The 13,997-nt window shown below is 41.7% G+C and overlaps 2 protein-coding genes across 7 annotated transcripts in view; one reads left to right on the plus strand and one right to left on the minus strand.

Moving 5' to 3' along the window:
* The first annotated feature begins 35 nt into the window (after positions 1-35).
* On the plus strand, positions 36-8,637 carry blm (BLM RecQ like helicase). Of its 4 annotated transcripts, none has more exons than XM_069528288.1 (22): positions 36-376; positions 1,342-1,402; positions 1,493-2,135; positions 2,292-2,379; positions 2,461-2,564; positions 2,660-2,774; positions 2,868-3,544; positions 3,976-4,152; positions 4,240-4,358; positions 4,440-4,553; positions 4,684-4,782; positions 4,880-5,028; positions 5,114-5,220; positions 5,503-5,663; positions 5,782-5,977; positions 6,099-6,289; positions 6,379-6,523; positions 6,641-6,840; positions 6,962-7,157; positions 7,255-7,377; positions 7,963-8,167; positions 8,269-8,637. In XM_069528288.1, exons 1-22 carry the CDS (start codon positions 282-284, stop codon positions 8,456-8,458), a joined length of 4,155 nt encoding a protein of 1,384 aa, XP_069384389.1. In that variant the 5' UTR covers positions 36-281; the 3' UTR covers positions 8,459-8,637. The 4 variants fall into 4 exon arrangements, with proteins under 4 accessions (XP_069384389.1, XP_019934964.2, XP_019934965.2 ...); XM_020079407.2 differs by having other exon boundaries at positions 37-376; positions 2,256-2,379; XM_020079405.2 differs by having other exon boundaries at positions 1,342-2,135; positions 2,256-2,379.
* Positions 8,638-9,835: 1,198 nt separating this feature from the next.
* Positions 9,836-13,997, minus strand: part of LOC109624067 (FERM domain-containing protein 5) — a 56,755-nt gene continuing 52,593 nt past the window's right edge. For all 3 annotated transcript variants that reach the window (XM_069528291.1, XM_069528289.1, XM_069528290.1), the window contains one exon: positions 9,836-13,633. In XM_069528291.1, the coding sequence (XP_069384392.1) occupies positions 13,053-13,633 (581 nt within the window). In that variant the 3' untranslated portion in view covers positions 9,836-13,052. The remainder of the gene's footprint in view (positions 13,634-13,997) is intronic.

A 13,997-nucleotide genomic window follows, 5' to 3' on the forward strand; every position in this document is an offset into this window, starting at 1 on the left:
GAAAAGCCTCCTCCCACACCCAGCTTCGACCAATCAGGAGTCCGTTTATTGAAGAGGCGCTAACTCAAGCTGTTGTGAGTGTCCTCACCCTGCAGCGGACTCAGATACACAGTGAGTGTTGTGGTCGAATCACTGAAAACAACCGTCTCTGTCTGACCAACTTTACTTCAGTCACCGGACAAAACCCCGGTTACTCATCCCGCCCGGTGTCGCGCGCGCGCAGAGCTGACAAAGGTGGCGGCTAACGCTAGCACCGTGGCTAACTCAGCTCCTCGACAACAATGTCCGGTCTTCCACAAAACAACCTGGAGGAGCAGCTGGCGAGACACAGCAACGCTGCTCAGAGCAGGCTGTCTCTGGCCAAACCCAAACCCGGGTAAGTCCACTTCCAACAAAAAGCACCGCGCCATCAAAACACATGCTAGTAGTTAGCTACAAGCTGTCAGCTATGCTAACTTATCAACAGTATGCAGCTATCAGTGAGGTAACAGCACAGCAGGAGGGTTGAACTTTGTTCGAAAAGTGTATTTGCTCTTAACCACATATACTCCTGAACTAGTTTCGCTTCTGTTAGTTCATCACACACAGTATGTAACAGTAAACATGTGGCCTGTTGAGGTGGTGTTGTAAACTGTCAGTCAGGATTTATGTGTCAATCAAAGCTGCAGTGTGGACTCCAAAACTAGTATTTAATGGGGCCTTTAAGTTTACAACTTTCAAATGATTAACTAACATCTAATGGAGACACAGTAATCTCGTCTCACTCAGCTGATTGCATAACATCAGTTTCATCATCTATTGAGGTGGTGCCAATGCAAACACAGCGAGGATCTATGTCAGAAAAAACCCCACAACCTTCACTCAGGAGCAAACATCAGTGTTTAAACTCAAAATAAATAAGAAATGTGACATTTATTGTGATAATTATCGACATCAACTGGTATAAACTTTTTTATCTTCATGTATTGTCTGGCTATACTGTCCAGTCCCAACTACTAATGATGCCTGGATGCTTAATCAAAGAGAATTGTCAAAAGTCAGTCATGTCCCCTTGGCTATTTTATATACATTCATGTAAATAGTGAGCCACTGGTTGCCAGTTTTGTGGATAATGTCCACACCTGCACACTGTCAACATCTTGTTAGGGTTTTGGCCCTGATGGGCAGCCTTCTGCCAGAGCGGAATATCACAAACATTTTGCATCCATGCTGGGAGGGGTCAGCTGAAATTCTACCTGTCCTGGAGGCATACAGGTTTCTGAGGGATGGCAGTTTGCATGACACCCCTGTCTTCAGATGTTCACCACGTTTTCCTAATTTCATACCTGTGTATTTTTTCAGGGCTTTTTCTTTCAAAAAGAAGTTGTCATTAGGTACAACAAAGGTGGAAGTTCCGACCAAGGTAATCAGCTCAAATGTTTTGGCAAACAGGAATGTCAATGTCCCTAAGAACAGTGTGGTGACTAAATCTCTTTTGGCATTTTCAAACAAGCTTGAGAGACCTCAAAAGTCCAAAATCAACAACTTCTTCCCTGTAAGTTCAAAAGGAAAGTCAGAATCCATCAGCCCAGCAGGTCCCTGTGCTGCTCAGACTCCTCCAGTAGTGTCTGGTATTAAGTCGACTACAGCTCCAACTATACATAACAGTCAGTTTCCTAGTGGAAACAGCATCTCCACGAGTCTGGATGCATCTCTTGGATTTCAACTGGACAACTGGGACGATATTGATGACTTTGAAACTCCTGTAAAAGGAAAAAATGACTCATTCAATTCAGAAATATCTGGGAACAGCACCAAGCCAGTCTCGCCTCCTAATGGAGAAAAAAAGGAATTCACAAGGAAACTAAACCTCGATGACCCTGTTGTGACACCAGACTTTGGCAACTCGTTCTCCAAAAAGAAGGGCCTCTCCAAAAGTGAACAGTCTTGTCTGGAAAAAAATAAACTTGAGCACAGTGTCAACAAAACAGCTGATTCACCAGGACTTAGTTTTTATCAGGACCCAGCAGAGTTGTTCCCAGATGATTCCGCAATTAAAATGCCCAGAAGACGTGGTCATGCTCATCTGAAGTCTATCATGAGTGATAATGACAATGACAACAATTTTGTGTCCGAGCCTTTAAAAGAAAGAAAAGGTAAGATTCTGTTTATTTCTTCATTTGTTTTTTATTTTCACATTTGAGAAACATTTGAAAGACAGGAATGCAATGAATTGTTCTCAAAAGAAGAATCATATTTAATGATCATCTTTTTAGATGATAAGAAAACACTGATTGACCCTGCAATAATAGAGCTCGATGACAAATCAGAGCCTGATGATGAAAAGGACTACATACCCCCTTCACCAATCTCTTATACTTCTCCTATATTGGAGATGAGGTCAGTTGTTTTCAATTTACCATGTCTTAACATCCCAGAAGTCAGTATGTACACGTTTGAGCAGTGATTCATTTCAAACAGATCTAAAATGGCTGATGATGAAAGAAGGAAAAGTCAAGAACACACCAAGAGACCCGTCACAACTCCGCATGAACCCTCTGATCTCCACTCAAAAGACAAAACAAGTGGGTGTTACACCTTTTTCACATTTCACTCATGTATTGAGGACCGTGTTCTTTGTCATTTTCACCAATGATTTTGTTTTTCCTTCATGTCTTAGATGAGCAGCTTTTCAGTGTCATGAAGTCCATTTGTTCTCTGGTTGATTCCATCCCGGAACATGAACTAATAGGTCTGTCTTGTGGAAGTGAGCTTTTACTGAAGAGGGCTCAAAGGTGAGTACATTTGAGTAGAAAATACAGTTGTTGTTATTCATGGTATTTAATGATATCTTTGTTTGACCGCAGTCATCTGTCTTTTTCATTCAGGAAGAGAATTCTTGCAACTGGTGGTGAAGCTCTGTTCAGGATGCAGCAGCCAGACAGTACTGTGTTTTCTGAAACCAGCTTAAAGGAAAGCTCCTCTGTTAGTTGTTGTACGTCTGGTGTCATGTCCTCTAGCAGCTCTGCCGTTTTGGACTCTAAAAAACCTCCTAACATCAGGGGATCTTCAGTAACCTCTGTGGACTATGACTCTGATCTCTCTGACAGTATTATTAATGTAGAGCCCTTGCACAGTAAAGACAATGGGAAATTACGTGTGGAGAATGATGGTGAGTGTGACTCTCCTTCAAATCACAGCCTCACAAAACCATCTTTTAATTTCTCAAAAAAAGTGAGCACAGACCTGGACGGCTCAGATCTCTTCTTCTCGCCCCAGAAGCCAGAGACTGTTCTGCGGAACAAACCAAATACCCCAGCAGCAGTCACAGCTACAGACAACATAGAAGCAGACGACTTTTACTATGATGACTTTGACATAGATGACTTCAATGACTCGGATATCCCTGATTACTTTGACGAAGCCTCAACTTCGTCAGTGACTGGACAAAACTCCAGCACTGTGTCTACTACAGTGAGAGAGGGGGGACCGAGCAAGTCTTCATGGGATAAGAAACCGGCAACACCTGTGTCTGCAGCCAAACCTTCAAAGATCTGCTCCCCCGGTAAGTCAGCATGGCAAGGAATCATCTGTGCTTGTATTTGTTAGATGTCTGCAATGAGGAAATGTATGATTACTGCCTCAACATAGCAAAGCATATTTTGTGCAACTTTTTGGTAGGCTATGTAAACAAAATGTCAAAATTGAGCGATTTTGTCTGTAATTTGTATCATACTATTTATATAAAGGGTATTTTTAGCCTCTGTTGGGCTTTTGAATGTGTTAATTGCACAATATTAATATCAAGAAGCGCTCATTAATTTGATTTTGCAGTCCAAACTCTCTCAGGAATAATATGCACACTAGGTCCTTGGTGAATCCTCTTTAAATTTCTTAGGAATGATTCTCAGACCTCTGCTTTTTAAATTTGTTTTTGTAGGTGTGTGGTAGGTTTGTGCGTTTTGACTGACTCAGCTTTATTGTCTCCCGTTGCAGAGCCCGACTTCAGAAACCCAGCCCATGATCGATTCAGAGGATTCAACTTCTCCTACTCACAGGAAATGATGAAGATCTTTCACAAGCGCTTTGGTCTTCATAAATTCAGGTTCAATCAACTAGAAGCGATTAATGCAACGCTTCAGGGAGAAGACACATTTGTTCTGATGCCTACAGGTTTGTAGACATGCACGGCAGAAATGCACTTAGTTGTGGAACAGCTGCAGTAAGATGTTAAAATCGCTTAAACTGATGCATCTGTAGGTGGAGGAAAAAGCTTGTGTTACCAGCTGCCAGCCTGCGTCTCATCAGGCGTCACTATCGTCATCTCGCCTCTGAAATCACTGATTGTCGACCAGGTCCAGAAACTCACTACACTGGATGTAAGTATGCAGCTCCTGCTCGTCTGTTAGATGAGAGTAAAGTTTCTAAATGAAATAATTTTTTAATGTCACATTGTTCAGATACCAGCGACAAGTCTGTCTGGTCAAAAAAGTGACAGTGAAGCAGGGAGGATTTATATGCAGCTCTCCAGGAAAGACCCCATCGTTAAACTGCTCTATGTCACACCTGAAAAGGTGAGAAATGGATGATTTACACTTTAACAAACAAAAAATCACACCTATAGATCCCAACATTTATCTTCATTTCAGTTATTAGTAACTGTGATTTGTATTCTAACATGGTGCTTCTTATCTTCTCCCCAAGGTAAGCGCAAGCAACAAGCTGATCTCCGCCCTGCACAACCTGTACGAGCGAGGCCTGTTGACCCGCTTTGTCATAGATGAGGCTCACTGCGTCAGTCAGGTGTGTTTATCGTTGCTTTTACTGTGTGCATGTCTGCATTATTTTTTTATTTTTACAGCAGCCCTTAAGAATCATTCTCTGACCTTAATTTTTTTAGTGGGGACACGATTTCCGTCCAGACTACAAGAGGTTGCATGAACTGCGGCAGAAGTTCCCCAACGTGCCGATGATGGCTCTGACAGCCACCGCCACCCCTCGTGTTCAGAAAGATATCCTCAACCAGCTGAATATGACTCGGCCACAGGTGTAGGTGTTTTGATTTCAGGCTCTGTCTCAGATTCTTCTCTTCACTCAACAGTAACTACACATTTTCTGTCTAATATATTTCCAGGTTTACGATGAGTTTCAACCGAACAAACTTGAAATATGCTGTGTTGCCCAAGAAACCCAAAAAGGTAGACGAGGACTGCATCAGCTGGATAAAGAAGCACTACCCACGTAAATAATTCAGAATTACTTTTTTCTGATCCCTCCTCATGCTATTTTCAGAACACTTGGAAATATTCAGCTCAGATGTCTACATGGACACATAAGAAAATATTTCCTGCACATTAAAGGTTTTAGTTGTTTTGAAGCAGAATTTCAGTGAGGAAATCGTTTTTTGATTAATATTTTTGTCAAATGCTTAATTGCTTTTGATAGTCATACTGGGACATATTTTGTCAATAATTAGAAACCCCTTTGAATTTAATTATTAAGCTGCCTATCTGTGCGTTTCAGGTGACTCTGGCATTGTGTACTGCCTGTCCCGTAATGACTGTGATGCCATGGCGGAGAGTCTCCAGAGAGCGGGGATATTAGGTCTGGCATATCACGCGGGCCTGAGTGACAGTGACAGAGAGTATGTGCAGAGCAAGTGGATCAATCAGGATGGCTGCCAGGTGAGGTCACCACTTAATTACAACCACAGATAAATATGACTCGTAGGTGGGAGTTGATACAAGGCTATGAGTCAAATTGCACGTTGCTTTGGTTTCACTGTTCCCCTTTGTCTGCCAGGTCATCTGTGCCACCATAGCCTTCGGCATGGGCATTGACAAGCCTGATGTGCGCTATGTGATCCACGCCAGTCTGCCGAAATCAGTGGAGGGTTACTACCAGGAGTCGGGACGAGCCGGCAGAGACGGAGAGATGTCTCACTGTATTCTGTTCTACACCTACACTGATGTGCAACGCATCAAGAGGATCATCAGCAGTATGTGGCAGAAATCACAGCTATCTTACACCTGTGAAATCACCCAAAGCATGTTTACTTTCCTAATGACTAACTGTACATATTCCTCATGTAGACTTTGTTGTAATCTGTTTTTTCCCAGTGGATAGAGAAGGTGACAGACATGCCAAAGCGACTCATTTCAACAACCTACACAGCATGGTACACTTCTGCGAGAACATGATGGAGTGTAGAAGAATTCAGCTGCTCGCCTACTTTGGAGAGCTCAAGTTCAACAAAAGCTTCTGTAAAGACCACCCTGACGTCACTTGTGACAACTGTGCAAAACCCAATGTAGGAATAGTTTCTGATCGTTTATCTCATATTCAAAACCTGCCTGCCTGTTTCCAGCTGATCTACAATATGAATATTCATGTCCGCAGCAATACAAGATAAGAAATGTTACTGAAGATGTGAAAAAGATTGTGAGGTTCGTTCAGGAGAACTGCGAGAAAGTCGGAGCGAAGTTTGGCAAGACTGCTCAGCAAACCCGGCTGACGCTGAACATGCTCGTGGATATCTTCCTCGGTACAGTACATGTTTGTGCTTGCAATGAAAATGCATCTTTTGTAACTGATGGATGTTGCATGATGTTGTAATAAGACATAGTGGTAATGGTCAATATGTTCTCTTATATTTTGTCAGGAACTAAATCTGCAAAGGTGCAGACAGGAATGTTTGGGATGGGAGGAGCCTACTCCAGACACAACGCTGACCGTCTCTTCAAAAAACTGGTTCTGGATAACGTTCTGGTCGAGGACCTGTACATCACGTTCAACGGTCAAGCTGTGTCTTACATCTCTGCTGGAACAAAAGCCATGAACGTGCTGTCGGGACACATGCAGGTAATCGGTCCCAGTCATGCATCTACTTTAAGGCAGTTTGAAGAGATAGAATATGACTCGATGCTTAATGAAGTCTTAAATATCAATCAAGGCACTGAACAATAAACATCACTTAACATAGGTGGAGTTCTATGAGACGGAGAGTGCGTCAAGCATCAGGAAACACAAAGCTGCAGTGGCCAAGAAGGTTTCTCAGAGAGAAGAGATGGTTCAAAAGTGTCTGAAGGAGCTGACGGATTTATGCAAGCAGCTCGGGAAAGCGTTTGGCATTCACTATTTCAACATCTTTTCCACAGCCACCTTGAAAAATATATCTGGTAATGTCTGAAACAGTTGTTGACTTTTAAATACCACTTCATCTTATATGATACAACCAGCATGAACTTGTTCATCCTTTGTCTCCCCAAATGTCAGAGAAGCTCTCCTCTGACGCTGAAGTGCTCCTGCAGATCGATGGAGTAACAGAGGACAAACTGGAGAAGTATGGAGCAGAAGTCATTCAGGTCCTACAGAAATACTCTGAGTGGCAGCTACCTGGTAAATGACCCACATTAAGTGTTGCATTTGCATATTTAAACTCTTCGCACCCCATGTTCTTTACTAGTTTCTTTAGGGCACTTTAACACCTACCTTGTTTGGTCCGGACCTTACCACATTTGTCTTTGATCAGACCAACAAACACATTTCATAGGATCAAAAGAGTTCAATGGTTCGGTTGGTTTGCATCGTGAAAACACTGATAGTTCAGACTTTCAGACCAGAGGCAGGAAGTTGAGATGGCGGTAGACAATAGAAGAAGAAAAAGAAGTGGCTTGTAGGATTGCTTGCAGTCTTTCCTCTGACAATATAACATTTGAACAATGAGGACATTCATTTTGCTGGTAGTAATACCATGAAGATTTTACAGCAGCAATGAAATGAACCAGTTCATTCATTTTCTCCCGTCAAACTAAGACTACTACCCGCCGCAGACATTAGACACACGCCCGACTACAAATCGATCTATGATCAGTGAAAGCAAAACTAACAAAACCAAATGTAAACAATGTAACAATGGCATAAACCTTGGTGTGAAAACCCTAATCTTGCACATTGTTGAATTAATCTACATTGTTTCTGTAGAGGAGCCGACTGGCGGTGGTGAAGATGAATGGATAGACACGACACGAGGCCGTGCAAATATAGATTACGAAGATGAGGACAACACCGAGTCCTCCACCTACTTTCGTAATCAGTCCTCACAGGGACAGAAGAGGAAGAAAGCTCCGTTCTTCAAGTATTCCAAGAAGAGAAAAGGATACGGCAACGCAAGCTCCAATTCTAAAGGGTCTGTATCGTTTGTCTCACATTTTATATTTAGCAATAAGATTTGCTTCAAAGCTGAAACCTTATTTTCTTAACTTCCCCTCTGTCTTTCTGTGGCTTTAGTCACGGCTACAACAGCAATAAATCATGGTCATCGTCGAGCTCCAGAGGTGGAGCGAAGGCTGCAGGTCGAGGGTCCAGGAGCTCAGCAGGCGATGCATCATCAGGAAGTAGACCGGGCTTCCTGGCTGCCCCGACCCCTCAATCCAGACAACGACCTTTCTTAAAGCCAACTTTCTCACACATGGGCTAGAACTGTCTGAGAAACTACTCATTCACTACATTTCAAACCAGCTGGTGTCAGTGGTTGAAGTATTTATCCTGTTGTATATTTACATTCTGTACAGTTTTCATGTTGGTGTAAAATTGTATTTGAACACGTTTTTTACTGTCTGTCTTAATTTTTTTATATTAAAGTCAAATGATAACATTTATTGCTTCCAGTCGTCAACATTCAAACGATTTTATTTTTGCTTGAGAAAAGCATGCTGTGCTGAATTTGTGTTGTTCCACAAAAGCCACAGAATCACTTTACTTTAAATTCAATGTTTATTTCATGTTTGACTAGTTTCATTTAATGGCACCAGTTACATGAGACTATTGGAGAGAAACAATGTATTATACTGACTTGTACAGAAGGTTACCTACAGTACAAATGGATTCGGAATGGATCAGACTGAACAAGAGCTGGATTTGGCACATGGATTTATATATATTTAGATGTGTATATATACTTGTGGATATGTATTTATAAAACGTAATTAAACAGCAATCTTCAATCCCAGGATAGAACGATGTAGACAACACACCACCAGACATGGATATGCTGTTACACTGAGTAAAGTATATGCACGGTTGTGTGAGGGATTGGTCTATGTCGTCACTCATCATAAACCCCTCGGTGCTACAAACATCCACTTTGATGTGACAGACTAATGCCACAAACAAGATTCAAGGAGACAATTGTGTCTAAATCTTGATTTTGATCATCCAGATTAGTTTAGTAATTCACTTCCATCACATGAAGTTTGAAGGGCAGCCAATGAAACTTGAATAACATAACTTAAAGACTCAGATACTTCACATTTGCCATCTGGCAACGCTGCCCCTGAAGCAAACACAGGACTTTTGTTTTCAGGAATTACACTATACCATGCACTTGTTTTTATTATTGACTCCATCCACTTTGTTTTAATTCTATCAGTGCTTCATCTTCAAATGCCAGTTTTTGCCTTCACTATTGCTTTCAGGGGGACGGAGGGATTTATTACATAAACCATGGATGACATTGAAACTCGACTATCAGTTCACACATGTGGCCCAACCTGAATCCATCTCCCGTGAAGAAAAAGAAAACATGTAAACATGACACAGCAACTTAAGTGTAAATGAACTGTGAATGAAGCGTCCTTCACAGATCCAGACAGAGATGAACACAGTTTCCCCCCGTCTCTCTCGGCCTGGGAGACGGAGTCTTGTGGAGAACAGTTGATAGTGGACGTTTGTGTCTTTTCGCTCTCCATTCCTTCATCTTTGCCACTTTGGTAAAACTGTCAGGATCCAGGCACGGGCAGGGAGAACAATCTGTCACTTAAAGATGTAAAGAAAACAAACAGCCACACGAGACATCTCCAAGGGGAAAAGGATTTTTATAAAATGTCATAACTGAACGCAGCTGTAACTAAGTGTCTCAGTGGTCACATGGTTTTTAAGAGTACAGCAATTTGGTAAAAGTGGTTTCCAAGACAGAAAAAGGACATAATTCACCATTGGATTTCCAAACACTTAACATCACATCTTTTTGCTCTTACAGCGGATTATTGCTCCTTGAATAATGCTGCCTTTGATTTTAGAAACTGTTGCATGTTCAGAGAAGCTACATAAGGCTGATGTGTAAACCTGTCCTGATGGATGAGAAACACCTCTGCACACTGATCTTTAAAAGACGTCCTGCTAACAACTCGGCCTGGCTGCACTGGCCAAGTCACTTTGACCTTTATATCAGTAAAAGAAGTAATAAATATTAATTATGACAAAAAAAAACACTCACTCACTCCTTGTTGGGAGAGCTGTGCTTTATCATTGCATCTGCTGTAATGGATCCAAGTTCATTTGATATAAATAAGCTCCTACATATGACTGGTTGCTTTCCAGCTCTGCTCTAATGGTCAGATGTTGCCTGCTCCCTCCACCACAGATAACGATGGTTTGTAAAGGATAACGAGCCAGAGGAGTGGATCCAGCCACAACGCCAAAGTGCAGGCTGCTCTGCGGTCAGGGCTAAGACTGTAGCCGAGGACTGACAGGCTCGGATTACAAATACAGAAGTAGGTTTAGCACCGTCTGGGCTGCATCTGTGCAGCAGCTGCAGGTGCTGGTGCAGTCGGGATGTGGGGTTTGAAATAGACTAAAAACAAGCAAGACAAGCAAGACAAGCAACCCTGTACAGCCATTAGAGTGGTGAGTCACCACACGCTTTTTAAAATCCCACTTTCAAAGAAGCAGACTGGTCATCTCATTTCCCTCAGTCCTCGCTTACATTTCACGCCTTTCCAATTTTCCTCCTCCTTTCATAGCAAAATATGGAAATTTGACTTTTTTAGTTTCTCTTCTCTTTCTGGATGTCAACAGCTGTCACCTCAATTTCCATTCCTTCTTACAAACACAATAACACTTAACAACCTGCACTTGGTACAGGAGGTAAACACACAGCACAACAGATTTTTACCCAGAATCCAGCAGTCAGGAGTGGTAACTGCTCCCTGGAACTACAAGGCTAACAAATCCAGAGCCTGACCGACCAATCAAAAAATTATTTTTGAAGATAGGCTTATTATAAATATAGTGATATCTACTGTTATTGTTGCTGGTGGCATAGAAAAAAATTTAAAGGGAAGAAATGAACTAAATGCCCATTTCTTCTCGTTACTTGCAAGTTAGGAAAAAAATTTTAAAGTTTCATTCATCAATGAATCTGCCAAGTTTGAGATCATCAATTAATCATTTGGATTCTGTCATAGAAACATACATTTTGTAATTTAAAAAAAACAGAAAATCCTCACACTTTTTTTTCTGGAATTTTGCTTGAAATAATTGTGAAATTCTCAAAATAAATGCAAGTTTATGCTCAATCAATACTCAATCAATGAATCAGCTTCAGCTATAGTTTTAGACATTTAAATGAATTAATACAATTTTAGAAATATAATGAATTTTAAAATTTCAACTGAATTTTTAGTGGGAAGTTTTAATTGTTTTGCTCTGACTCTGTGTCACTGGTCAGGCTCATGTCACCTCTACAAACTCTTCAAGTACAGTAAGAAATGTTAGTGTTATGAAAGTGAATATATGATTTTGGATTATTTGGTATATTGGCATATGTAGTATAATGATATCTCCATATGTTACTGTAAAAATACATGTTTAAAACTGGTTCACTGCTGGTCAAGGGATGAGAGTTGTGATCAGTGGATCTGGATAAAAACACTTCCTCATTTACGTGAATTCTTCTGACCTTACTTGAAACACAGTGCTAAAAAAAGTATAATTTAATCTTCAATAACAAAATAACATTTCAGTTCTGTTAAAATATACATGGAAAACCTCAATATATATTAGGAAACAAACTAATTTGTACAAAAAGTACATCGTTACTCTCATTCTAGTAATAATAATAATATAGTATGATACATAAACCTAAGAGCATGGTTGATATGAAACCAAAATAAATCATTAACTCTCCATACATAGAAATCATTGAAATTCATCGAATTTCAACTTGATGAGAAAATGCAAATCAAATGAATCGGAGAAATAAACAGAACGACTGAACAACTGAGGACATTTTAAAAGTTCTTCATTATTTAAACCATCTGAGCATTGCACATCTATCTAGACTATTATCTACTGGTGCCGGTGAATCTTTGCTCTTCATTGAACATGTCTAACCTCATCTGACACGACTGCGTCACATAACACTATTGGTACTGGTTTTATTTTACCATAGCCTTAGAAAAAAACTCACCAGTAACTTTGTACACGCTAATACACTAAAGTGTAATTGTGTCTTAAAACCATCCACAAAATTCAAAACGGCAAACAGTCTTCAACTTCCTCTCGAAAAAGGCATTTGGTAATCACCCGGACTTTTCCCTGTTTCACCAACCTTCACTATTATTCCTATTTAGTTTTTCCTGCTGTTTGTCCAGCTGTCGTCTGATGGGGATGGATCAGTATCAGAAGATTTTTACATTACTCTTCCTCAAATATGAATCTCAGCAGTTTATCAACTCTAACCAAACTCACTTCCATCTTTTCATGACAACTTCCTCGATCACCTCATCTTCTCTTCTCCTCTTCTAATGAAAATATATGTTTGACAGCAATAAATAATAACTGAAGGCAACGTTCATCCATTGCGACAAAATCTCCAGTTCCTGTAAAAGGGACGGTTGAAAATTCTTCAGTTCTTTAGTTTCAGTTTTAATTTTTTTCCTTTATGTTATTTGAAAAAATAAAAATACCTGAAATGACTTGAAATAAAATTTAAAAAATGCAAAAAAAATGTCCTCTGGCTTTGTAGAAAAAAAAGAAAGAAAAAGCGAATAAAAGAAGCGAAACGAGTAGGTGGTGGTTGGATGTTGAGGAGGGGAGTAACTTAAAGTGGAGGAGGGGGAGAGAGATCCTGGCCTGGTGTTAGCAGAAGTGGTCCAAGCTGTATGTCTGCAGGAGGACGATGGGAGAAGCAGGGTTCATGGTTGGGACGAAGCCGCCCTCCTCCATCCCTCTGGAGTCCTAACCGTCTTCTCAGACCCCCGAACGGGCTTACGAACGCTACGACCTCACTCTCACTTGTTAATGAGCAACCCGCCCACCCAGCGGAGCTTGCAGGCAAACCACCGCCTGAGGGGACAAAAATATTCGTAATGGAACTGCTCAAACTCGGGGGTCTGGCGGATGTCACGTAAAAATGCTACGTCAAGGTCTGACTCGGTGAGGATGATGAGGAGGAGGAGCAAGACAAAGAGGAGTCCAATGGTCACAAGCAGCAAACGGAGGACACTTAAGACAAACTTATTCACCTGTTCCACCTCGCTGAGGGCTGAGTCCCCCCCCTCCTGTGCGGATCTACCGTCCGCACCAAAATCACCCCCTTCCCCGCGCATGGGGGTGCCCGCCTCCGACTCCTTCTCCTCTTCGATGCTGCAGGGTGCCCCGTTGATCTGGCGCGAGACAGCCGGGTCCATGCTGTGCTCGGCCACCGGGGTGGGCAGGACGCTGTCGGAGGGGCTGTAGGCCTCGTCCGAGATCACCGCCGTGCCGTCACTGGCGTCTGTGGCCTGGCTCCGCGAACGCGGCATGAATGATTCACTATGGGACACTGAACGCACCGGTGTGGAGTGGGCACTGTCACGCAAGGACTCCAGACCTTGGGGAGGTGTTCAGAGAGGAAGAGGAGAGAGGAAACAGAGAGGAAGTAAGAAATATGAACGCACATTTTACAGCATGAGAAACACAACATAGTGTAGATCAGGTTCTAAACGGCCGAGACGGCTTTTCTTCCGTTTCACCACAGACACACTGTCTCCAACTGAAGAGCTGAAACCTGATCATTTCCCCAGAGTTAGGCGGAATGTGGAAGCAGTGTGCTGAAAGTTCAGGAGCCGAATAATCAACTCTTATGGAAGAAACATCATGACATCCAAGTATATTTGAGAAAATATAAAATGTTCAACATCCTTTTTAACAAAAGCTCTGAGCCCTAATCTCTCTGCATGTCTAGAGAGTGATGC

The sequence above is a fragment of the Paralichthys olivaceus genome, chromosome 7, assembly GCF_024713975.1.
Source record: "Paralichthys olivaceus isolate ysfri-2021 chromosome 7, ASM2471397v2, whole genome shotgun sequence".
Lineage (NCBI taxonomy): Eukaryota > Metazoa > Chordata > Actinopteri > Pleuronectiformes > Paralichthyidae > Paralichthys > Paralichthys olivaceus.

What these genes read in the sequence shown, in the direction of transcription:
- blm (XM_020079405.2), top strand. Translation starts at nt 282, where the DNA reads ATGTCCGGTCTTCCACAAAACAACCTGGAGGAGCAGCTGGCGAGACAC. An exon ending in TCTCCTATATTGGAGATGAG is followed by an intron (nt 2,380 to 2,460) that starts GTCAGTTGTTTT and finishes CATTTCAAACAG; the next exon opens with ATCTAAAATGGCTGATGATG. An exon ending in TTCAAAGATCTGCTCCCCCG is followed by an intron (nt 3,545 to 3,975) that starts GTAAGTCAGCAT and finishes CTCCCGTTGCAG; the next exon opens with AGCCCGACTTCAGAAACCCA.